Source organism: Gossypium raimondii, chromosome 3 (genome assembly GCF_025698545.1).
Source record: "Gossypium raimondii isolate GPD5lz chromosome 3, ASM2569854v1, whole genome shotgun sequence".
Classification (NCBI taxonomy): domain Eukaryota; kingdom Viridiplantae; phylum Streptophyta; class Magnoliopsida; order Malvales; family Malvaceae; genus Gossypium; species Gossypium raimondii.
Genome location: NC_068567.1, coordinates 25,045,109 through 25,072,917, shown reverse-complemented (window position 1 = coordinate 25,072,917; position 27,809 = coordinate 25,045,109). Strand labels below are relative to the sequence as shown.

The 27,809-nt window shown below is 32.7% G+C and overlaps 1 protein-coding gene across 1 annotated transcript; it reads left to right on the top strand.

The window, feature by feature from the left end:
* Nucleotides 1-6,020: 6,020 nt before the first annotated feature.
* Nucleotides 6,021-9,863, top strand: LOC105793932 (uncharacterized). Its single transcript, XM_012622843.2, has 5 exons — nucleotides 6,021-6,531; nucleotides 6,794-6,875; nucleotides 7,672-7,786; nucleotides 7,941-8,861; nucleotides 9,275-9,863. The coding sequence occupies exons 1-5, from the start codon at nucleotides 6,339-6,341 to the stop codon at nucleotides 9,677-9,679; spliced, it is 1,716 nt and encodes a 571-aa protein (XP_012478297.1). The 5' UTR covers nucleotides 6,021-6,338; the 3' UTR covers nucleotides 9,680-9,863.
* The last annotated feature ends 17,946 nt before the right edge of the window (nucleotides 9,864-27,809 follow it).

The following is a 27,809-nucleotide window of genomic DNA, read 5'->3' as shown; positions in this document are numbered from 1 at the left end:
AAATAGTGGTTTTGAGACCACAAGGACTTTAGTATCGTGTTAAATTTTTGTTAAGAAATTTTAAAGTTTAGATAGTTAATTAAGTAAAAAGAGTTAAATCATAAATATCGTAGAATTTAGTTGTTATTAAGACATAAGTGTTAATTGTGTATAGAAATAAAATAGGATGGTTTTAAATGGTAAATAATCATCGTTTAAAATGAGTGGATGGTTTATATATGTTGATTTAGTGAAATTTTCATTCAGTTATAAGGGTAAAATGGTAAAAATAAATAAAAGCATAAACAAATTAAGAAAATTATCTATCAGTTTACCCATTTTAGTTTCATCAATCGAAATCACCATTGAAGGGCTCTCTTACGTTTGGCCAAGCATTCACATTGCATGTAAGTCTATTTTCCACCTGTTTTTCATGAATTTTATGTTTTTGGGATCGTTTTAGCTCTATCTAGCTAACCCGAGGGTTAATTTGTAAAATTGTTAAATGTTTTAGAAGATGTCATTGATGAATTTGCTGTTTTTTTGAAGTTTAATGGTAAAATATGATGTTTGAGTGTTAAATAGGAATATTTTGTTAAGTGATTTTGTATGATTTTTAAGTTTAGGGATTTAATTGAAAACAAATTAAAATAAGCATGGTTTTCTTGAAAATTTTTAGCATGTGTGGAATGTTTAATGATGTAAATGAATTGAAACATGGTGTTTAAGGACTAATTATGAAAATAGGCTCGTTTTAATATTGAAGACTAAATTGAATTAAATGTAAAAGTTTGGGGCAAATGTGAAAATTTGTAAATAGGAAAATCATGTGCACTAAATTGAATGTTACATGAAATTGAAGCTAATAAATTGAAAAAAACAATTTTATAGATCAAGAACAAGTAGATAACCGAGGAAAAAGAAAAGTTGTTGAATAGTCCATAAACCTTCATTGTCTTTGCAGTTCAGCCCAGGTAAGTTCGTACGTTTTAGCTGCGTATTAAATTAAATGTTATATTAACTATGAATTGAATATTTTGATATAATTGAATTGAAATAATTTGATGTATGTTGAGAAATTAATTAACATGAACATTATTATTCGATGTCATACTGAGTCAATGAACGTGGGATAGGATACAATTGACATGCCAATAGGTTTTAATGCTCATTGTACGTGTTTGATTGTGTTCAAAGAATGATTATTGATTCAAAACTGTTCACTGAATATAATGAGCTCCAACATTTGTTGTGGACTTTTGAGTTATATTATAGTGATCCTGGTGTGTTACTAGGGGTGGATGTAAAGCCTTCGGGCATGGTACTTGGTGCTTAGGTGTGTTCTCGGCTGGTTAAGCTCACTTGAGCATTCTGCTGTGTTTTGGATGGTTAACTGTGTATATGGATCTATTAAATGGTTTATCGGGCAAATTTTTAAATGATTATATGATTTCTTGATTAATTAACTTGAGATGATATTGAATGATCTGATATTATTAAATAGGTTATTCATTAAATATATTGCTATTAAGACTCACCTGTTGAATGGTTGTGAATGACAGGATCATAGTTTATAAACTAATAATGTGTGAATTATATAAAAAATTATACGGTAAGTTTATCATTTTTGACCGTTGAACTTACTAAGCTCTAGTAAAGCTTACTCATATTATTTCTTTTGTTTTCTTGTAGATTACATTTTATGGAAATTGGGGGGTCGGATCAACTCGAAGAAATCACACTATCCAGAGATCTTTTGGTAGTTTTTCGATGTTTGCTTTTGAGTTATATGGCATGTAATAGGTGTGTTTATATATGTTTAGATATTTACCTCATATACTATATTAACCTTAATATAAAGTTGTTTTAATTTGCTTGTATATTTGCTTCTTCTTTCTTTTTTTGTGTTTGTGTAAATAAGTTCTTGTGAACTTGATTGTAGCTATTTGACATAAGTCTCAAGGAAGTAATTGAAATATGATATAATGGTAGTGAATGGTATGAATGATATGGGTAGATTTGGCATGAGATATTATAAGTATTTTATAACTTTGATTGAAATCTAAATTGGTATGAAATGTGATTTTGATTTGGATATTGAATTGTGTTGTCAATGAGGGCACATTGGTTAGATTTTTAGATGTTTGAATAGGTAACAATAATGTCTTTTGTATGATAGGAAATTTTGGTATGAAGTGAACTTTTAAAGGTGAGATTTTACCAGTTTGAACCTAGGTATTGATACTTTGGCATTTGGTACCGATACTTAACCATATGTATAGTCTTAAAACAAACAAAATGCCAAATTGGTATCGAATTTTATTTGAGTATCAATACTTTTCATAAAATAGTGATAACCTAAAATAATTATTGATACCCTTATTTTGTAAAGAAAATAATATTCAATTTGGGAACCATTTTCGAAAGGTATTGTTTCATTACTGATACTAACTATAGATTTTCATTATTTTGTTTAAAACTTTGGGAATTTTGTAAATATATCTTATCATGTGCTTGGATTTTACAATTAGGTACTTATAGAGTTTAAATTATAATATGTTTGGTTATTATAGGATTTCAATTTTCAATAATTAAGTATTGTTTAGTAAAGTAGTTATCGTTTGTTGAATGTTACTATAGCATCTTTTTACTCGGGTTCAGCGACTGGGCCGGATAATGGGTGTTACAAGTCTTGCCATTATGCCCATGGTTGTGACACCAGATCCTTGGTGTCGTGGCATTGAAGCTTTCCATCACCACGGTAACTTAAATTTCAACAAACATCACACTATAGATGGACTGTTGATGGAGTTGTGAGATCAAGAGGAGTGGGTCGTGACATCAAGCTCTAAGTTCGCAACATAGAGCTTCTAAGGTCGTGACATCGTGGGCAATCACCAAGGTTGAGGAATCCAAGTCATTCAAGGGTGTGAGTCGTGACACCAAGGACTAGAGTTATGACACCGAGGCTGCCAAATATCCTTGGAAGTAGGCTGTTGGGGATGTCGTGACACCAAAGTCTGGGTGTCACGACATCGAAGCTTGACGAGGCAAATTTTACAAGGGCATTTTTCAGTCAAATCAAGCTAAATCACCTATTAAGCGGGGACATTGTTGTCCATTTTAAGTAAACTTTGTCAGAAATAAAATACCTTTTTTAGATTAAAAAAATCCATAATATCATAAGAAATAAAATGTTCCAAACCACAGCTTTGATCATTTTTTTTGTATCTTTGGGTTTTCCATAAATTTTAATAGATTTTAGTTTGATTTCTAAAACCTAGTTATAATTTTATGATTGAGGTTGTGGATTCTCGTGTTTATGCATCATTTTAACAATCAAATCGAAGACTTCATCATAAATTCTAAGCATTTCTAAACTCTACCAATTTTTGTGTGATTTATTTAAACGAATATAAAAATGATTGGGTTTTGTTTGTTAAATATGGGCATGAATTGATTTTCTAAGGTAGTTGATTAATTGAAATGTTAATTAATTAATTTTAAGGTTAGAGAGTGAATTGAAATAATTTGGACTAAATTGAATAAACTTGAAAATTTGGAATTAACGACTCTAGGTGAATAGATAGATAAGTGAGACAAAAAGGAGACCTTATCGAGTATGTATTCAATTGTCCCCATTTAGTCTAAGTGATATCGAGAGAGTAATTGGACTAAATCATTAATTGCGTAAATTATTCATTGAGAGGTAAAAATTAAACCAATTAGAAAATTAATCAATTTAGTTCCCTAATCAAAGAATTAATTATTAACACGAATATGAATCAACTCCTACATTTGTCTCTGATTATTACTACTATAATTTTGGAAATTTTACAATTCAGTCCTTTAGTTATTACTTTAGTTTGTTCTACAATTTTATGGTTTGTTGTACTATACATTTTGGAGAATAGCTAGCTAGACTTGTTAATTTGCATGCGTTATTTTTGTAGTTCTTCGTATCACCCAATTTCCTTTGGGTTCGATCCTTGGTATATTTAATACTCCATTGAAACACAAATTATTACAACTAGACCTATGACACTTGCATAACACCACATTTTTATCTTATTTGTTTGCAATTTTCTCTGCTCAGTATACGTACCTTAAGGCATGGTCACCAGCTTATTTCCAGCACTTAACCTCCAAGCTCTCTCCACCTACACTCTTTATAATTTCCGGCTCTCCGCCCCAACTAAATGAATCAGCCTCCATTATCATCAACACAATTTTCTCCATACTCCTCCCTTGTTGTATCACTATATGAATAAGTCTGATTCTTTTTATCCAAACTCGATTTTTGAACCTAATATTTTTTTATCTAAACTCTAACAATTATTCATAAGATTTTGAGGGATAATTCAACATTTAACAAATCTTTAAAAGAAATTATAATTTAAAAAGTGGAATTTAAATAGTGCTTTGTTTAATGAAAGTAACATCTCATCTATCACTAATTTAATTTTGATTTATTGTGGGTACAAAATTATATTAAAGCAATGTCATGTTTTAGACAAAGTTATGACTGCCTAATACTTTAATAAAATTATAATTAATCTACTTTTTCTAATTTACTGAAATATATATATATATATATAATTAAAGGGTTATTTGGTATCGTTTTAAATTTTTCTGAAAACAAGAAAAGAAAGCATGTATTTGTTTTCAAAAACGGAAAAAGGAAGAAAAATTCCAAATTTGTAGGAAAAAAGAAGAAGTTCCAAGTGTTTTCAGAAAACATAATTTCGTTATAACAAAATAATAATTAAAAATTAACATATAAGCATAAATAATGTAGTTGGGTCTTTTATTGAGTATGGTGGGAGGAGTTAGACACGTAGCCTTTCCATAAATCAATCATTCATCCACTTTTTTTATTTTTGTTGACGTCAAATTAACACATTTGATTCATGAAAAAAGAGTCATTTTTCTTTAAAGGCCTAGTTTGGGACCAAAATTTCCAGTACCGTACCTATCCATCACTTCCCTTTCTTTCATTATATTAAAATTTTTATCACCTATTTAAAACATAAATATAATTTAAAATAACATAAAATTAATTAATAATATGTAAAATATGTATTATATTAAAATAATATAGACATACGATTAAAATGTACATAATAAAAATAAAATTATTAAAACAAAATTTAATTAAATGATACATTTAAAGTTTTATCAATTTAATTGACATAGTTCAAATTTTTCTATGTGTATATTTTTATTGATTTTAAAAATATATTTAAAATATTCTCTAATAATATAACTTATTTAAAATATAAAAGAACATTTTAATAATTCCCTAATATAATTGGTGACGGGTTAACTTATAAGATCAAGTCAATCGAGTTTAAATATGAAAATAAATTTCTTTTCTTTGTTTTATTTCCAATTTTGGTGAAAAACATGATTTAATATCAATTTTGTGACCAATAAAGTGAAATAACTCTCTATTGGTCCTAATAAAATTTAGATTGTTTCTTCTACTAATATTTTTATCAAATTTAAATATTTGCAATGTAAAAAATTAAATTTCTTAAATTTATTATATTAATATTTATCATACTCATGAAATGTAATATTTCATATAAATTTTATATTTTAATAGTAATGGAGTAGAAGATTGTTACTTTTTTAAATAATGAATGGTTTACTTGATAGTTTAATTAAGATTTTTAAAGAGTGCATAGATTTTTTAATAAAAATTAAATTAAAATTTAACCGAGATTCAATTATAAAATATAGTATTTTGGTTTCTTACATCCAAATACATAGTATTTGAAGTCATAATTTTTACCATTAGTAATATTTAATTTTTATATTAATAATTTTAAATGTCTTGATTATCTTTATTTTTCAAAATTAGTATTTATTCCGAAGATTTAGAAATATTTGAATGGACACTTATAATAAAATATTTTTTTTTGAAAAATAAAATATTAGCATTATAAATTAATTATTACAACAAAAGTAAAAGAAAAGCTGTGTTGCCTGTCTCCGTAAACAAAAGCACAGATCTGATTTTAAAGCTACCAAGGAAGCATTTAGCAGTGAGCAGAACAGATCTGAACCCCACTTCACTCCCCCACATACCACTTCATTAATATTATAAAGAAAAATAATAATAAAAGGGCAGATAATGTGACAGCCCGGTGACTAACCGTATTTTGCTTTGCATTTCGCAATGGCAGAAGTAGCATTGCATTGCATTTCATCTTTTGAGGTACATATCAAGCTGTCTCAACCTCTCTGATAAAACAAAGCTGCCATTTTACCTCACACAGGAAGAAAATAAAAACTTAAGCAACCAAGCAAGAAAGAAAGAGCGATGAGGCAGGGAGCAGCAGCAACCAATTAAGATGATGAATAGGAATCTAAGGGAATCGCTGGTGAGCGGCGGAGGGAGGAATAACAGTAATAACATTTCGCAGGCCTCCCTTCATCACCGCCGTGGCAAAATTTTTAACGCTGGATTGTTCCCCAGGGATTCAGACGAGAATTTGGATCTTTTCTCAAAGAGTCGCCGCAGCCTCTCCGTTGCCTCCTCCGATGGTACAAACTTCTCCTCTTCTACGCTTCCTTTTCTTACTTTGATGCTATTATTTTCAGATTAGTTTGTCAGCCTCAAAGGGAGCAGTTAGCTAAGCTTCGTCTCTATTCTTTTCCATTTCTATTTTTCTTTCTCCCATAAATTAGAAAATGACTGATGGTTTTGGATGCAAATATAGCCTGAAAAGCGAACGACGTCGTTTCTAGGCAATGATAGTTAAAATAAGTTTTGATTTTGATTTTGATTTTGATTTTGATTTTGTAGTATCAGTAAAACAGGGAAGAACATCACATGGATCAGATGATCTACTTTCTTCGACAGATGGAGGAAAGCATGATTATGACTGGTAAATCATTGCTATTTTATTACTATAATAATAGATTACTGGTAAATCGCATCTCTCTCCTTTCCAAATTTATTTAAACTAATCATTTGCATCATTTTCTCTTTCGGATCTGGTTTCTTTCCATAATCCAATGTTGAAATTTTTTAAAGCTTTTTTCATATATATGGAAAATCTTTGAATGGAGAAGACAACCATCTAAATGAACGAACCTTTTCTTCTGGTGAATCTTCACTTTTTCCATTGTTTCAAGTCGATGTTAACTGGAATCCAGATCTGTCAACGAAAACTAAAACTCATTTCGCTGTTTCAATTTTATTGGAATGTGAAATGTTTTTTTTTTTTTGAAACTAGTTTTTGTGTTCATATGAAGACAATTTTAAATAAATAAATTCTGAAGTTTGTGAATTGTTTGTTTTATTTAATAATTTTATTGAATTGGATCACGAATGCACCTTGATTGGTTTCGTGTGTACCAATTCGAAAATGGTTGAGAAGATAGCAATCTCTGGTATTGTTTATAATAATGTTATACTATAACGTTGAGTTGTTGAGTTACTCAAGTGAACAGAATTCTGGGTGAAACTTTTTGCCCTAAGCTTTGAGAGGTAAAATTTGATTGCTTTAGTGATCAAATAACCGATTTGACAACCATTTTTGGGTAACATATTACCTTGCTCACTTAATTGAGACTTGAATTTAGTCTCAGTTTGGAAATCCTTGTCTCTCTCAGTTTAGTCTCAGTTTGGAAATCCTTGTCTCTCTCAGTTTATAATATTAACTACTTTTCCATTATTAGGCTTCTAACTCCTCCTGGAACTCCAGTCTTTCCTTCATCTGAGGGATCGGAATCTCAGTCAGCTCCAAGAAGCAATTCCAAAGTTAGATCAGTTTCAACCACAAAGGCTTCAAGGGTATGCATGTCCTTAATTTTAAACTTCTTTTGCTTTTTCTGTCAAAATTAGTGGTTGCTCTATTTTCTGGTTAGCATATGATTGTTATTGTCCACTCAAAGTTGGCAACCATGAATGACTTTTTTTTTTTTTTTCTGTTTTCTCTCTGTTTCAGCTTTCAGTTTCACATTCTGAAAATAATCCTTCCTCGAGACCTGCTAGAAGCAATTCAGTCACTCGACCTTCTCTCTCTTCTTCATACAATAACTATTCATCAAACAGGGGCAGTTCAATTCTCAATACAAGCTCAGCTTCTGTGTCATCTTATATTAGACCATCATCGCCTATCACCCGCTCATTATCTACAACAAGACCTTCAACCCCATCTTCACGGTCAACATCATCGCGGCCCTCAACTCCTTCGAAAGTCCGTCAATCTCCAACAGGCTCTTACCTTGACAAGAGTAGGCCCTCACAAAGTTCAAGACCGTCGACTCCAACTTCTAGGCCACAAGTCCCCGCAAACTTGAACTCAACAGCTGTTCGTTCGAATTCTCGCCCATCAACTCCCACGCGTTGGAATCCAGCAGCTTCTTTGTCTTCACCAGTTAATCCTTCACCTTCTTCTAATGGGCACACTGTTTCAAATGGTCGCACTGCAGCTCCAGCATCTCGACCAAGCTCCCCAGGTCCACGAGTCCTCCCCCCGCAACAGCCAGTTGTACCCCCTGATTTTCCTCTTGACACACCACCAAACCTTAGAACAACTTTGCCTGATAGGCCAATCTCTGCCGGTAGGTCCAGGCCCAGTGCTTCTGTTACCACGAAGACAAACCAAGATACTACCAGCTCTATAAATATGCCAAGAAGACATTCTTCACCTATTGTCCCGAGGGGAAGACTCACCGAACCTCCTGGAAGGACTCGGGTCCATTCCAATGGGCATTCATCTGACATACACGAGTCACGGAAGATCTCACATGCCTCCGGTTTGGCTATGCGGAAACCTGTAAAATCTTCAACAACCACTGCAGATGGCACAGGATTTGGAAGGACTATCTCAAAGAAATCACTGGATATGGCTATTAGGCATATGGTATGCTTACCCTCTACTTTTTATTGAATAGATTGTTAATTCCTATGTGGAACTCTGCTTGTTGCACATGAAAACCAATTCCTCTTCTTGATCATCTGCTCAGGGCTAGGAATAGTGTCATTGAAGTAGAGAGTATAATTATAGATTACAATTGCACTTTCAACTTCGATATTCTTAAGTCCTCATTATCATCATAAATAGAACATCACCATTATCCAGAAGTTGTAGCAGAAATTTTCAGGGTCTCAGGTATTAAACTTGGATTTCTAAAATAGAGCTTAGAGTTGCAATGGCATGTTCAAAAGTTGGAATTTGATGTTAAGTTACTGACAAAAAAGTGTTCCCACATCTCTGGGATATATGAAGTGTATCATGCAGGATAATCCTAATGCCACTTATAATCTGTGATGTAGGACATAAGAAGTGGCACAGGGAGTGTTCGTTCCCTTTCAGGCACAACGCTTTTTCCTCAGAGCATCCGATCTGCATCTGTAAAAACCCAAACTCTTCGTTCCTTAAGCACTTCAGACTCTGTGAATAGCAATGGAAGCTCTTGTAGCATGAAAAATGGAGACTACTCTGAGAATGGAAATAGTACAATGAGAGCTGCAGAGAACGGAAGTGATTCCCATGATGGAAGATACTCGGCCAAATTAAGTGAGGTGGACATCTATGAGAGTTCCCGTTATGATGCAATATTTCTAAAAGAGGACTTGAAGAATACGAATTGGTTGCATAGCATTGATGATAAATTAGATCGAGCATCCATCTTTGATAATGGATTCGAGTCTCTGCCTGAACCATTTGAGCTATTATAACATCTAAGAAGTGGTTTATTTTTTCTCTAGGAATTCATAGTTATATATTTTTCTCTCATAATTATTTGGTTACTTTGCAAGAATGTAATCCTAAAGCTTTTACCACTGAAAACGAGGAGTGAAGAAGGCAAAACGTGTTTCTGCAAAAGATAATCTCATCTTTAATTGGTCTTTCTATTGTCCATCTGTTTGGCTGTAAAGAGCGGAACTCAAATCCAACCTTTTCTTTTCTTTCTTTTTTCTGAAAAATAAAGTCCAAAGTTTTTCTTGGCATCCTGGCAATTGGAGCCTCAAATTCTAAGTTGATATTCTAAAGCCTTTTTTACTTGCTACTGTAACTAAGATGTTAATGCTGGACATAGGTGTAGTCCTTTTTTGCATTTGAAACGTCTTCGGAGAATTATATAATATCTATGACTCAATATAAAAGTATCATAAACGTTTTTGCATTAGGAATCAAATTACATTTTATTATCTCTACTAAAAAATCAGTAATTTAGCCTCTGTACCTTAAATTAAAAGTAAATTAGTCATTGTTAAAATTTCATTCATTTGTACTATTAAAAACTAGAATGATTAACAAAATAACAAGATAGTAATGCTTGATGTGTGATGTGTACCTCATGCTGATGTATACAGATCAATTTTTAACAGAAGAAATGAATGAAACTTTTAACACGACCAATTTACTCTTTAGTCTAATATATAAAAATTAATTTATCTAATTTTTTAATAGAAAAAAATAAAATACAATTTAATTTCTAATACAGAATTCTTTGTGATACTTTTATCTGCCAATATGTGTTAGAAATAGGTAGTTGAAAGTAACCAAGATTCAGATCCATTGCATGTAGCGGAGGACCATAATCCTGCTGGAAAAACAAATCAGATAATTGAAAATGTGGTAAAAAACATGCCAGACAGCCAGCCAAACAAACAAATGATTAAGCTGATAAGAAGCAGGGGGGAAGGCAAGAACTACACCAACTCTAAATTTGTTTATTAATTATTTTATAAAAGAAAATCAAAAGGGATTTTGTATATTCATTTTTTATTCCATATTATAATGGATACCAAAACATCTTCTTACCTTTGGTAACACATCCGGCAAAAAGAAATGTTTTTGCAATTTCCCAGCCAACCTAAAACATATGATCCATTGGAATTCCCCAATTCCTTGAATCGCTGCATCAATATATGATAATGGCCTCCAAGGCTTAGGGCCAAATTTATAAATAAATATTGACACTTAAATAATAAAAGAATTCTATTGAGATTTATAGTAAATAAATAAATATATTACAATTACAAACGCTTAAATATTACTAGAAATTCTATTACATGTATATGTTTGTAGAAACTATGTATTTAGAATATTAATGTGTTTAAAAATAATATACAATAAATAATGGGATGTATGATTTGAAACTAATTAATAATAACACATGAAATATGTACTGTATTAAAATAAAAACAATTAGATTAAAGTGTGAGTAAAACGACATAAGTAAATAATATTAAGAATACTAAATGCATTACTATTGCTTATCATGGTGTTGCCATCAATCTTGAGTTGATGTCGAGTTTATAGCACCAACTTAATCAATACTGGAAATTCTATCACACACATATGCATGTGAACATTACGTGCTTAGAATAGATGTTAGTTTAAAAATGTTGAAATTTATGCCTAAGAATATGCTAGTGTCACAGGCCGTGGATTAAAGCCCGTGACGATTCTGTAAAGAGTGTCCCACAGAGGTCAATTGATGAAATGGGGGCTCATTTAACTCGATAGAACTGACTCGACTTGTGGAACCCATGAAGAAATCCATCTACTTGAAGCCTTGGTGGCCTAGTGAAACCCTCCAGTAAAACTAAAGTTACCAGGGTAAATAGTGTAAATCTTAAAGGGATAGGATTGTATAGAGTTTAAATCCCTTATGACTCTCAATTGTAGATAGGCTCTAATCTTGATCGTCAATATGACACAATTTGTACCACTAGTTTTGGGGGAACTCAAATATAAATAGAGGCATTCCTGCACATTTGTAATCATTCCATTCATAGTTGTGAATATATTTAAGAGCATTTACTCAAACACTTGGTGTGTGTTGTTTTCTTTTAGCTTTTCTGTTCTTCATTGTTCTTTCATTTCAAGTTTGTTTCCGCTATATTTCGGTGCCTTAGAGCATTTTTGCAAGATTTAGGTTAACTTAGGCAGATTTGGAGCAAAGAAATCACCTAAGGCCACGCGATTTGCAAGTCTAAATTTCTAACCCAGTGACAGTTAGTATTAGAGCTAAGGTTTGAAGGCACCGTTGAGATGTCAAAAAGAACAGATGAGCAGAATATCCCGACGGAGACCGTGTTGGGAGAGACAGAATTTCTTTCAAAAATACAACTAGACATCACCCCCACATGTCATGCATAGTACAAATAAACATATTTCTCATAGCAACAGATGTCTTCTGGTGTATTCCAACAACAAACTTGACAATAAGAGATAATTGGGTAAGTTCAAAAAAACTTAGTGAGTTTCAGAAAACATTTAAAATAATTTCTGATTCTTCAAGAAAAACCTTTCAAAGGTTTAATCACAATCATACAGTTAGCCAGATGGCGAGTACAATACTCAGACAAACAATAACCCAGTTCATTTAACCTTTGGCAAATACAGTACACCAGGATAACCCAACATAGACAAACCTTCTTCATGTTAGCCACGTACCCAGATTCATAGTCATATTGATTTTCCCCATTTATTCCATATATCGTATTCATTTAGTTTTATATAGTTTATCGTGATTTGTCAATCTAGTTTGCAACATATAATTGCCCTACTAGAGGCTACACAATAATTTTTATGTATCATGATCTACTATTTCAATGTTCATTCTATCAAAGTTTACACCACGAATATATCTCCTTAACATCATTTCCATAAATCAGTCAATATCGTATCATTCTTACCGGAAATAGAAGGTAATGGCTGAAACATGAAGAATGATTCTTACACCTTATCATAGATATAACAAACTCAAACTGAAAACTTTTGACAACCCTTAATCACATTCACACATTTCAGTTTTTTCAGAGTATGAGTACTTACCTTACATGAACTAGAAAACAAAGAATTAGTATAACGGATGGAAGTAAGAAGGAACTCACTAGAAATACAAAAAAGTCCATATAATATGACTTTTGCCTTTGTCACGCGAACCTTCTATAACGTCTTGAGCTATAATATGAACAATTAAGCTTATCAGATCACCATTTCATTGAATCCAATCATACATGCAAGAAACATTAACACTTAACCAAGAATCATGAAGTTTCCTTCCTTAAACTCTAATCTAACATTTATGCATGTAGGACTAAAAACACGTAAATAACTATGAAGATAACCTAGGGTTCATCAACATTTACCAGTGAGTTAAAACAAACGTAGGAGTTGGCTAAATACAGTGAGATAGATGAATGCAAAGAAAATCAAGTTTTCTGAGCTTAAGTTTTTCAAAAAGTGCAAAGAAAATCAAGGAGATAGATGAATGCAAAGAAAACACAAAGATTATCAGTGAAGACACTGTTGTCTTTATATACTTAAGCATGGAGATAAGGTTAAATGGGAGAATTAAATTATTCCACTAACACCGTTGATTCTCGTGTTTAGGTGAGCTTATCATAATTTAAGTCTTATCAACTACAGTAACTTTGTTTCATTCTAACTAGTTCTCACTTGACTAACTAAATTGTCTTACTAAAATAATAAAAAATCTATAAAACTTCAAACTTGACGAATTTGCCAAAACATCTGGGGTGACGTATACTTAATAGAAGAGTTCGCCAAACCACAAATCTTACCAAAACACAAAATTCACCAGTTGGTGTATACACAGAATCCTATACTTAGTCAACATTATTGAATTGAGTTAAATTCATTCGTATAGATTCGGTTAGACCTAGTACGGAGTTAGATCAAGGCAAAGGAAAAATATCGGATTAGTGGTCTTCGTATCTACTTAAACTTGACGAGATAAGTTCGTGTAACTAAATTGTACATTTATGTGTTAAATTGAATTATTGTTTGTGAATTGTACAATAGCCATGAATAAATATCAGTTGTATATTAGACAATTACCGAGTCCTGTTTGAACCTTAAGAATCCATAGAATACAAATGGCATGTCATTAGGTCACCAATTTCAGCTCTTATGAGCTTCCCGTTCTACAGCTCATATGAGTGGAGCTTCCCATTTACAGCTCGTATGAGCATACATGTACATGAATTGATGGATTACAGTTTAGTACACTTCGTGTGTACTACTCGTGTATCCAACGATATTCTAAATGGTTCAACTATTATTTGAATATATATGAAAAAAATGAAATGTGATTATTCGATGAATTCAACCATGTGTGTTGGATCTTATATGTGATTTTCATGGCTAATATGTTGGTGATCATGTGTTTAGGCTTTTGGCCAAATTGGTTGAGATATGCTTTGTTTACTTACATATTTTATGGATATATGGTAAGTTAAATTCTATGTTATACAAACTTACTAAGCTTAAATGCTTACTCTATTTTATTTTCCATATTTTATAGTAATTCGGAAGCTCGTACGGGTTGGAAGCTGGTCAGAGCTATTTCACACTATTCAACGGTCCTTTTGGTACTTTCAATAAATTAATTCCGGTTATAATGGCTTGTATAGGTTATTTTGGTCAATGTTGGTATATAAATGTTTTGTTGAGACTAGCCATTTGAATGGCTTGTGTTTGGTATATTTTGATGTGTATATAAGTGGTCTTATCATATTTGTTATGTGTTTGATATGGTAGAATGAAATAAAGTATAAAGTGGTTTGAATATGCATACATGAATTTGGTCATTTAGGTGAATTGAGATACTTGTTTACATGTCTTTAAATTGTCAATTGAGGTGCCTAAGGGCATATTGGTTGTATGTGGTGATATTTCATGTTTAAGACGATTTTGGCTTATTTTGAATGCCTTGTTATGGCTTGTTGATATGCAAATTGTTGTGTTTAGGTTGGTACCAAATTGGGTGAGAAATGTGGCTTGGAACATGACTAATTTTCGTCCACACGGGCAGAGACACGGACGTGTGTCTCAGCCGTGTATGACACATTGCCAGGTGAAACGGCCATATGTGACACACTGCCAGGTGACACGGCCGTGTGTCCCATGTATCTTTTAAATTGCGTAAGTTAGTATGCTTAGACGGCCTAGCACATGGGCGTGTGGCTTGGCCGTGTGACCCAAGTCAAAGATTTACACTGGCACGAACACGGGCTGAGACACAGTCGTGTGTCCCTATTTTGAATGTCCACACGGCCTAAGACACGGGCATGTCTCCTAGCCGTGTGAGTCATACGGCCTTGTGTCCCCTGCAACTTTGAAAAAAATTAATGTTTTCTGAAAAATTCTTTGAATACCTGATTTAGTCCCGACTTGTTTCTAATGTGTATTTTGGGCCTCGAAGGCTTATATAAGAGACAATATGTTTTTTTTCGATTTGTTTATAATATGAATATTATATGATGTGAAATGTTTGAAATTTCTATCTATTTGTTCTGTAAACTCTAATAATGCTCCATAACCTTGTTCTGGTGATGGATACGGGTTAGGGGTTTTACATTTATTGTATTTGGAAATGGCTATCTATGATTGGAATGATGAAACAGCGTACATATATAATGATTCTGATAGAATGATACTGAATGGAAATATATTGTACAAATTGAAACGTTATATGATTGTAACTGATGAACTCACCTTACTAATGTGAAATGTGATGACAAGAAAGTTGTATAGTTAGATAATTCGTTATGTTAGTTATGAATTGAGGTAGTTTATTATTTTAGCTCCTATGAACTTACTAATCATACGTAATGCTTACTCATTGTGTTTTCTTTGATTGTAGTTGTTTTTTTCCTGAACGAGGCAATCAGATCACTTCAGAGCTCACACTATCAAGCTTTTGATTCAATAGTCTTTTTTATTGTTTTGGACTCAGTTATGTGGCATGTATATAGGTAATGTTATGTTTATGTGTACTTACTTTGAATGTTGTTGATTTTCGATCCAAAATGGTGAATGACATGAATAGTTATGTGATATGGATGGATGTGTGCACCTTGGCAATATGTTTAGCTATAATAGAAGCATGTAGATGATTATATTGATAGTGGAATGGTTGTTTTTGGATGATGTAATTGATTAGTATCATAAGTTGAATGGTTGATGAATGTATAAGTTGTAAGGTTGTGTTTAGGCATCTAAGTGAGGTATAATAAAATTAGTATAATTGATTCAACTTATTTTTTTCAAATGGATTAAGTAAATGGAATGGTTTGGAATGAATTATGCACCCTTGTTGTGATTTGGTGCCAAATGTGGCATATTGGTTAGATGTTATGAAAATGATGAATGATATGTTTTGGCATGGTTTTGGGAATGTTTTAAACATGTTTGAATGATGTTATAAGAACTCTTTTGGCCAATTTGGGTGTTTGGATTGAAACAAGTATCAAATGGCCTTAAAATACCAAAAATAGGATTCATATTGCAATGTCATATGGTGGTTGTCCTGATAAGAGAAGGCCTATAATGTCACGTTGAGATAAGGAACTCTATTGTCTCAACGAGGCCAAAACAGTGAGTGATGTTGCTGCATCAAACATATTTATGTCATGACATAAAAAACTATTTTAGGACATCACAACAAGGAACTCCCTCACGTCACGATGTCCTTCTAAACTTTTGAAAGGTTTATAATTTATTCATTCTTCTTGCTCAAGTCAACTTAAGAGCTTTTGTGAGCTCGATTAAGACTCGGTTTTAATTCTATTTTGTACTAAACTTAGAATTATGAAATGAATTGGTGTTTAAATTGAATTAATTGATATGATTTGTATATGATTGCTCTGATAATTGTAGTAGCATTCTATAGCTCAATTTCGATGATCAGACCAGGTAAGGGGTGTTACACTATAGAAGGAGATTTTGAAGTTGGCAAATAGACAAGTGGAAATATAAAAAAGAACAATAAGAATGTTAAAAAGCCTAGCAACAACAACAACAACAACTAAATAAATGGTTGTTGTCTACCTTGTCCTCATTGCAAAAATAAAAATAAAAATCATCCTCAACAAAAATGCTGGTGGAGACCATATGTGAAATGTAAAAAATACGGCAAGAAAGGACATATGGAAAGGATTTGTAGATCTCAGCAGTAGCAAGAGGAAACTGCAACGATTGAGCAATACCTAGAGGAGCAACTGTTTGTAGCAAAATGTTTTACAAGAAGAAGCACTTCTGAGAGTTGGTTGGTGGGTAGTGTTTGTACAAACCACATGACAAATGATCAATATCTTTTTAAGGAAATTGATAAAAACAACTATCTCCAAAGTCAGAATTGGAAATGGTTAGTGTATTCGAGTAAAAGGCAAAGGAACAATAGCCATAGAAAGCCAAATAGGTTTAAAGCTCATTTTAATGTTTTATTTGCACCTGATGATCTGCCATAATTTGATACGTCAAATTAGACTCTCCATTACACTTAACGAGCTTGTTCTCAAGTACCCAGGGAATCTAACAAGGTTGGTGAATGATTTAGGGAGTCCAAGTGGCCCGAACCACACGGGAACATCATCTAAAATGAGGGCATCATGATATCGAAGCATGAAAGTCATGACACCCCTAATAGTGTTAAAAACAAGGAAGATTGAGCCACCAGTAGTTGTATCGAGATACTGGTCATAGGGTATCACGATACCCAAACTCCCACAGGGACCCAATTTTAAGACTAACGAGGATATCGCGATACCGAACCATGGGTATCGCGATATCACCGTCGAATGAGATAAAATATAACCGTAGGGGTAGTCCTTTTCCAACATGTCTCCAACCAAAATTAGACGATCAGGGGCAATTTGGTCACTTTTTTAGGTTGTAATCAGTTCAAAAGGCCTTCTTTTAGTTGAGAGAAAAAGGAAGACTTTTATAATTTCATCTTTTTAGCTTAGGGTTTAATCTCATCTTTTTAGGATTCAAACTCTTTCTTTTTTGATTTAATGCTAAGTTAGTTAGTTAAGTTTACTATAGCTAGGTGTTAATTATCTTTCAATACTTCAACTTTCCTTGTAGTTGCACTTTAATCCTTGGATTTAATGTTATTCAGATTTGTTGCATTTCACCTATTAAAAATTATTTCTTTAGTGTTTTTATTCATCTATTTTACTTCCATTGTTGCCTTCTTCTAGCTTTTTAAAGAAAGCTTGAGTTTTTATTTCCTTGATTTGTGATTAAGTTAATGAAATTTGTGGTTGATTCTATACTGTTAATGGGTTTACATATAAGCATAAGTAGCTAAATCATAGGTGGTTGGTTGATGGAAATGTGGGAAAATTGATTTTGGGTTCAGGGACTAAATTGAATAGACTTCAAAACTTACGATTGATGCCTCTAAGGAAAAATTAAGATAAGTGAGATCGAGAGATCTTATCGAGCACCAATTTGATAGTACCTGACTAGTTTAGTGAGGTCAAGAGATAAACCAGACTAATTTGTCTAAAACGATCAAATTGAGACCGAGAGGTAAAATTGAACTAATTTATATTAGCTATTTAGATCCCAATTCAAAGGTTAACCACCTACATAGAAATCAACCAACCGCTGTTTGTTACGGCATTTGCTAGTTTTATACTTTGCTTAATTTAAAATTCAGTCCTTTTCCATTTCTAGGTAGTTAATTAGTGCAATTAACCTCTTACATGACTTGCCATAATATAATTGCTTAGTGATTATATAGCTAGACTTCTTTAATTGCATGCTTGTAGTTTAAAAATCACTTAATCACCGACTCCTTTGGGTTCGACCCTTGGAATGCTCCGGTGTTCCATTAGACACTATAAATATTACAGCTGACACTGTACACTTGTAGTTGAAACTGTACATTTAAATTGTTTAATAAAATTATTTGTTTTCAACGCATGCGCTCATGCGATCACTTAACATTTATCAAAACTTGTTAAATGTTGGGCAACTGGTTGAGAAGGGACTCAAAGCCTCTTTTTAAAATAAATACTAATTGATCAGAGATGTTGAAAGTAAAGAGGTGTTCAACATAAAAATAAAAGGAAAAGGTTTTGCCTTAAATATAGTAGAAGAAGAGCGAGTTGTTGTTTCACAATAAGAGAGCGACAGAGTGCTCTGGCACAAATGACTTAGGCATTTCCATCATAATGTTGTGTTTTGTATGAAAAAGAATCAGATTGTTGGTGGACTTTCTGACTTAGAAGAAAAGCTTTCTATATGTATAGCCTGTAAATATGGGAAGCAAACAAGACTCCCTTTTTTACAAGAAAAAGACTTGGAAAGCAACACAAAAATTAATGTTGATCCATATAGATGTTAGTGGACTTCAAAAGACACTGCCCTTGAAAGAGAATGCATGTATTGTGTAACCTCCCAAACCAGGCCTAGACATTATGGCCAGATCGTGAACACTACATTAGTTACCGAAATGACTAAGTAACCCTATGAACCATAAAAACCCTAATTCGTCTCACTTTGGAAAACTGCAGTTGCACTTGAGTTAGTTTGGAAAATATACATTTATTCAGTCATCTATTCTTAAATCTCATTTTTTTATTGATAGTGACATTTCTAGAAACCCATTGTTTGATGCCTTGTTTTGCAAAGTTTCTTTATCTTTTAATGCAACGAAAAACAATATTCATGTTAGATTTTAATTAGGTCGAGTAACATGTATTTTTCAGTTAACATGTATTTCCAATGTGTTGAATAATGCATGCATAAAACCCATATCCAAAAACCATAAACCACAGTCCAAAATAAAGCTTGACGGTCCAAAAATCGCATAAAAACTTATAGAAAAATACTAGAAGTAAAATTAGTTTGAAGTCCAAGATACGTCTGCATGCCAGGTTCGATCCTAGTCTCAATCATTACCTGAGAAGTTAAGACTCGGGGATGAGCTTAAAATAACTCAGTGTGAGTCAATAACAATATAAAGAATGAACAATTTCATTACAATACGGTACATGACATATTTCAATAATGCATGAGAATGTCATGAGTATGATGCAATGCAAAAAGGTTCTTACTCATCCGTCCGCTACACACCACGAGTTCCCCAAAACTTGTCTGCCAATCACCAAATGATGCGAGCTAAAGCTCGATGTGGAGAAACCACCAGTACAGTAATGCAAATATACTACTAATAAATATGAAAACAAGCTACCAATGTCGTGGTCAAGCCACCAATAACGGTAAACACAGTTAAACTACCAATAACGCGATAAAATTTCCAATCTCTTCGGTACTCCCAGTGTAGTGCACTGACAACAATAATGCAAACTTTCACTACTTTCGGTACTCCACAGAACTCCTCCGTCAACCACAATAACTCACTCATGCACATGCTATATGACACACAATCATCAAGCAAAATCATACTTTCAGTTCGATTTAAGTACAATGGCATGTCTTACATGCTTATGGAAACATAATCAATTTAATGGCATGGTCAACATGCTTATGGTAACGTAATCAATTCAATGGCATGCTTATAGTAACATAATCAAGTCAACGCATTGCAAGCATTCAATCAATTGATATGATGGCATCTCAAGAAAACATACTTATCATGCAATCAAATAATAACTCAATGATTTGTGATGCATCATACAATGAACTAAAAATTTTACTAAGGCAAGTCCACCTATCATGTAACACCCTTTAGCCGAAACCATTGCCGGAGTCGAGCACGAGGCGTTACCTGACTTAACTTACTAGTACGGAGCATAAAAAATTGCTTTTAAAATTAATTCATTCACGTTCAATAAATATGTCCCTAAAAGGACCCTCGAGACCCTGAAGGGTCCAAACAGGGAACATTAAAAATTTTCCGAATACTTAAACAAATCAAAAAATTTATTTCACTATTCACAATAAAACTGTCCACCTACATAACAATCACTAATTTAATTATAACTCGAGTTACAAAACTTGAAATTTAGATCTGTAAATTTTCACTTAAACTAGACTCATATATCTTTTTACCATAAAATTTCTAGAATTTTTGGTGTAGCCAAATAGTACAATTTATTCGTTAAAGTCTCCCATGTTTCACTGCTCGATAGTTCTAACCCCTCTTCACTAAAAATTAATTATCTCATTGTACAGAATTGGATAATGTTTTCATTTGTTTCTTTTGAAAATAGACTCACTAAGGAATCTATAAATATAAATTATGACTCATAATTATTTATGTATAATTTTAATGATTTTCTAAATTCGAATAGGGACTTCAAACACCATTCTAACCCTCTCTCACTAAAATTCTAATATCTCAAAATATAAAATTTCTTTGCCTACACCATTTCTTTCATGTGAAAATAGACTCGATAAGATTTAATTATATATCTCATTCACTTTCTAATTCTATTTCTACTATCCTTGGTGATTTTCAAAATCACATCAATGCTGCTATCCAAAAAATTGCTCCATTGCAAATTTTTACTCTTTTATAATTTATTTGTATTAACTATCATTTAGGCATACATAACACCAAAACATGTTCTTAATTAGCCATTTCAATAGCTAATCATTATTGAATATTTACATGCTATTCATTAGCCATATCATAAGGACACACACACAAAATGACTAAGTCCCTATACATGCCATAACTTAATCGTTCGAATCATAAAATATCGAGATGTCTGTTGATAGTGTGAAACGATCTCTGACGTCCTTACGATCCCCGAATTAGCTTGGCGATACTATAAAAAAAGAAGGAAAATAACGGGAGTAAGTGTAAAGCTTAGTAAGTTTACAAGCAAATAAATAACAACATTCATCATAAATAATTATACTCATAAATTATCATCAAGTATCATGATCTTTACTTCATCTTTACTTACTCTCTTACTTGTTTACTTACTTGCTTACTTAAATAACTCATGATTATAACTTCTCCTCCCTTGCTGAAATTTCTTTCTCAACTGATAACTGAGATATTCTTAACCCTTATAACTCACCAGAATCTATTTATTATGCTTTTACCTGAACTTTCATGTAACATAGTCCATTTACTAGCCCGTTAACCACTTGGAATACTAAGGATACTCGGGTCTCTTGTCTGATAATAACATGCCAAAGCCATTTCCCAGACATGGTCTTACATGGGATGTTTCCTCTACTGCCAATGTCATATCCCAGATATGGTCTTATATGGGAGTTCTCATATCGGTGCCCATGCCATGTCCCAGACATGGTCTTACGGGGGACCTCTCATCTCGGTGTCAACGCCATGTCCCAGACATGATCTTACGTGGGACCTCTCATAATCTCAATAATGCCAATGCCATGTCCCAGACATGGTCTTACATGGGATCTCATCCCCCTAATGTCATGACATTTGTATCCGATACATTCCTAATGTTTCAACGAGACTTTTTAACACTGATTCTCTATCATCTCATACTTGAGTCAACATTAAATAATTTCATGAAATAAATACATAATTGATAGAAAATAACAACATTAATAATAATTATTGAAATATTGTATTTATTTACCGTAAACTTACCTCAGTACAAAATACGATCAAATCTAGCAAGTCCTCAACATTTTTCTTTCCCCGGTCTAACTCCGAATTTTGTTCCTCTTGATCTATAATAGAAAATTTAGCTTATTTAATAATCAAATTCATCAAAATAATCCTTGACTCGAACTTTGGAAAAATTATGATTTTGCCCCTAAACTTTTGCATATTTACACTTTTGCCTCAAAGCTCGAAAATTAAACTTCATCCCTTATTCTTATGTTTTAAGACATGCTGAACATCTTTCCCTTTTATGGAAACATCAAATTCCCACTCTAACATTTACTTATGAACATTAGGTATTTTTACCGATTATGTCGTTTTACTCGTTTTCACTTAAAATCGCCTAGCAAAAGTTGTTTAACATAATCTCAAACTTCATATTCTACCATAAAACATCAAAATAAACACATTTCACCTATGGGTATTTTTCAAAATATGAACCCTAACATGAATTAATGGTAGAATAAGCTAAATCGAGCTACAATGACTCCAAAAACGTAAAAAAAAAACATTAAAAACAGGGCTTGGATGCGCTTCTATGAGCTTGAGAAAGTGAAGAAACCCTATCTATGGAGTCCCTTGAAGTTTCGGCCCTATGGAAGAAGATGAGCACATTTTGCCATCTTTTTCCCTTCAATTTATTTTTATTACCAAATGACTAAAATGCCCTTCATTAAAACTTTAGTTATTTTTATCTATGCATGGCCATTTTTTTGTCCATGAAAATATAATGGTATAATTACCGTTTAAAGACCTCTACTGCAATTATGCACTTCAATTAAATCCTTTATCATCTAAAACTCATATTTACCCACTTTTGCAATTAAATCCTAATGTGCAATTCAGACATGCAATCGCTGAAATTTTTTGTCGGTATTCTAACACATGCATCCAATCAATTGGTAAATCATAAAAATTAATCACAATAAACTTTTCTATTTCAGATTAGTGGTTTTGCAACCACTGTTCCGTTTAGGCCCTTTTTCGGGATGTTACATATCATTAATAGTATAGCTACGGTGAGTAAAGATATCGATCCCAAAAAGACTAAAAGTACTAGTAATTATTATCTTTCTATTATTTAACCGATAAATTCGAGTGATTGATTAAAAACTAAAATTAACTAAATTAATTTACTAACGAACACGAAAAAGAACAAAATAGGAAAAACAAACAATTTACAACCAAAAAAACACAATACCTAGGAAAGAATTCACTTATATTTCATTTTTCATTATCAATCTAAATTATGCTATTTATTTACTTAGAATCCTGATCCGTAGAAATCCCTAAATTATGCAAATATCTAGTTCGAGAGTAAGAGTAATTGTCTCTAGGTTGATTAATTGAAATTTCTTTCTAATTAAAACCCTATTATCGTATTAACTCGATTTATGGATTCAACTATTACATTTGACTCTAATCTGGTAGATTTGTGTTGTCCTATTTCTAGGATTGTATGCAACTCCACTCAATTACACAATATCTACTCTTAAACAGGGTATATTCCTCTTTTGATTTAAACACATCAAACATGGATCAATAATCTAGAAATATCAAACCAAGTGTTAAGCACACATAATTAAGAACAAGATCTAAGTATTTATTGCGTTAAATAAAAAAAAACAGAATTCACCATAGGGTTCATCTCCCTAGGTATTTAGAAAATTAGTTCATGCTTGAAAATAAAAACATCCAAAACATTATATAACCGAAAAAATAAAGAAACTCATTATAATCTCCTAAGAAATCAACTGGGAGTCTTCAATCTTGGCGGAAATCTGGTTCAAAATTTGTTCCAATGGTTTTTTTCGAGTTGTTTTCTTGAATATTCTATGACGACTTTCTCCTCTCTTCTTATTGTTGTCATATATACATCTTAGAATGCTCGAAAAACGTAAAAATCACATTTTTTTGCTGTTTAGAATGCATATTCGTGCAATTGATACGGCCTGCCACATGGCCGTGTGGTAGCCTGTGTGGCTTACACCCTCGTATGGAAGGGGTCAACTCATGTGGCTCCTGTAGCTTGCTCTGATTTTCTAGTTTTCACTCGTTTTTGCTCCTTTTGCTTCCAAATGCTCTCTTGAGTATAAAAACATGACTGTAAAGGATTAGGAGCATAAAATTTATCATTAACATTGAATAATCACCCAAAAGCACATTAAGAATGAGATTAAAACATGTTACTTTTAGCACTTATTAAATATCCCCACACTTAAGTGTTTGTTTGTCTTCAGGCAAAGTCCTCAACCCACAATCAAGTTAACTTCTCTAAATTTATTGTTTTCACCAATAATGTCTTAAGATAATTTACAAATAATCATGTAGTGGAAATTCACACTAAAATGACACTAGACAACACAAGCAATCCAAGCAAAGAATTTTAAGCTTGAAAAACATTAGGCATCTCCCCTATCTCAATAATTACCTGAAATTCAAACTCAACAAGAATTAACATCCGCATAAAGGATTCACTCAAAGCATTCAAAGTGTTTAATATTCAAGTAATATGCACTCAATAGTCAAACGAGAAATGTTTTTACCATATACTTGCTTGAAAATCAAATCTCCACCACTATAGAATGATATGACACACTAATCAAGAAGTCTTTACAATGTTGTAATGAGGCTTAGGTTAAGGGTATAGAAAATTTCAGAAAAGTCGATTATAATCGAGAGTCGAGTTGATAAGTTACCAAACTAGAAAAAATAAAATGTTGAATTAAAAGAATTTACATCAATAAGAAATAAAGAATAAAAATGAGCATTTCAACATAAACTAACGATTCAAGCTCAATCACATTTTTTTTTCATTTTTTTTCATTTCATTTCATATTTTTTTAGAACACAAACTCAAAAATACAAATGATGAAACATAGTTAGGCAATTAATCAAATCAAATCAAATCTCGAAAAAGGGGAGCCAATAAAAAGGATAAATTTACAACAGAGATATGGGTTATGGGTTAACATAAATGGGTGAGAGAAAAAAATGTGTTAGAATCAACGGGGTTTACTAGGGGCTGATTTAACAGGTAAGCCGTTTAAAGGTTAGGTGGGTTAAATCCTAAGTGTCTTTATCATCTTAGTATACCAAATCAATAACGTGGTCTCGACATGTATAACTGAAGCAAGTTTTAGAATAACAAATCAAGTTGACATATTCTCAACAAAAAATAAAATGAGAATAGATAATTATATGCTCTATAAGCTCAAAAGCTTAGAAAAAATATGGTTTTGATGTCAAACTTGCAAATTTTAAATTTCAAAATAATTCTTCATTTCAAGGAGACAACTTAAAACAATAATTTTTGAAAAACAACTTATCATGCTTAACTCTCTCGTGTCTTAGAGTATAAATCACACAATTCACAAAATTCACAAATTATTCCAAAAGCAGAATAAATACAAACTCCAAATTAAAAATATATATAAAAATTTTATGATAGGTGTGAGAAAATTATTTAAACACAAAAAAAATTCTAGGATTTTATCGCATAAAAATATAAACAACCTTCCCACACTTAAGATGTACATTGTCCTTAATGTACAAATATATATAAACAGAATAAGTACAATATCATAAGAGAAGGAGAGAACTGAAGCTGCCCTGAATTTGGATGAATTCGCCAGAATAGTGAAATCTGAAATCGTAAGAGGTTCTAAATGAAGTACACGTTTCCGAGAAAACTAATAAGAAAATAGAAAATAAATAAGATAATGATATAACAAACTAGAAAAAACAACTGACAAAATAATAAAAATAACAGTGCATAATAAACTGAAAAAAAACATATAAGTCTAAAAAATAAAATAAAACAACTAACGATAAAAATAAAAGTACAATTGAAAATAAAAATAAAAAATAACTAAAACAAAAAACTAAAGTAAATCAATGATCGGTCTCATGCGAGGTGTCAGGACCGCAATACGCATGATCGAGTGGAGATATATGGAAATGCTGGCATATCCGCTGTAGATACGCCTCAATGTGATTGATCTGCTTTGACTACTGCTGCTGAGTACGATAAATATTGTTGAGTGTGACCAAATGCGCAAGTGCAGTAGTAAAGTGACTGGCAGGAGGACTGGGAACGGGTCGTCTAGATGGTCATCATCCTCATCCTACTGAGTTAGATGTAGCAACACATACTGGTCACCGAAAGGGTCGGGCTGACGAGCGACCATCCTTATATGTTTCATAATATTTAAGCCCTACGGTGTTATACCCCTAAACAAATTAAGAGTACAAATCTGCTCAAGGGTCTCGAGGAGGCCGGAATGACGAGCTAGGTGTGTCACTTATGGACCCATACAAATAGGCCCTCTTCGTGATCGCTCACTCTGATGACGACAGTACTGTGCCACAGAATGGGCTAGATCGATCGAATATTACATGTGCATACTCCATAAGAAGTAAACACTGAAAGTGCCCACAACACTCATACTCTCCTTTTGACCAGTTAGTGTATGAGCTAAAATGGTGTGAATGTAGCGTAAGGCCGAAAGTAGGCACCGAGGCTTAGACTGGCTTAGGTTGTGCAAAGTGGAAACCTCAGAGATGTTAGACCAACAGAGAGAAGTCGATCGATGGATGTGCCTCGGGAGAGTGGAGAACTTGGGCGTGGCTAAGAAATCATTAGAATATAGGTCGAGAGTGACTCCAAAGTCTACACTATTCAAATATAAAGTGATAACCCCAAGACGAAATGAAATCGCTTGTGGTTCGTCCCTCGACGATAGCACTGTTTGTAGGAAGAATATGGAGAAAAACTCTAAAGTAAGCTCAGCATATGTCGGTTTCACGATCATAAAGAACCACTCCCATGGAGTGGCGTCCAATAGAGTATGAACCAGTGCAAATAAACCCACAGTCTAAAGGGTTGCCCAGTCAATACACCAACCCAAACCCAGTGCTCTGTCCTTCAGATGCTGGTACCTCTCCTTATGGGGTGGATGGTCGAAGGTGAGGTATCGGTGGCAGTCGGTTACGGTCGGAGATGAGGAAGATGAAGTCCCAGTAGCTTTTCATTTCTTAGACTGAGCGGGTACTTTGCTCTTGCCTCGTATGTTTGGCATTGTGTACCTGAAAAAAATTCAACCAGATATATCAACACCAATACAGATTAATATCACATATAAACAAATCAAAATATGAAACATAATACATCAAGTTCAATCTACTGCACAATTAACACCTATTAAATAAATACCACTGAAAAATAAAATAAAATCTATAACTAAAATAACAATAATTAGATAAAAACGATTCACTACACTAACAAAATAAATATAGGCATAGTTATAAGACAAATAAAAATAATAGTAATAATAATGATAATAAAACATAAAATAAAAAAGAAAGTAAAGGCAACAAATGGTGGTGGGGGATGGATGGCCAACAGTGGCACAAGCAGCAATGGTAGGAGGGACAATTGGTGACGGAGGATGGGGCTTTAAAGAGGA

Excerpts from the sequence above, each read along its gene's own strand:
- LOC105793932 (XM_012622843.2), top strand. The coding sequence starts at position 6,339 with ATGATGAATAGGAATCTAAGGGAATCGCTGGTGAGCGGCGGAGGGAGG. Across the intron at positions 6,532-6,793 it reads CTCCGTTGCCTCCTCCGATG|TATCAGTAAAACAGGGAAGA; the intron begins GTACAAACTTCT and ends TTGATTTTGTAG. Across the intron at positions 8,862-9,274 it reads ATATGGCTATTAGGCATATG|GACATAAGAAGTGGCACAGG; the intron begins GTATGCTTACCC and ends TCTGTGATGTAG.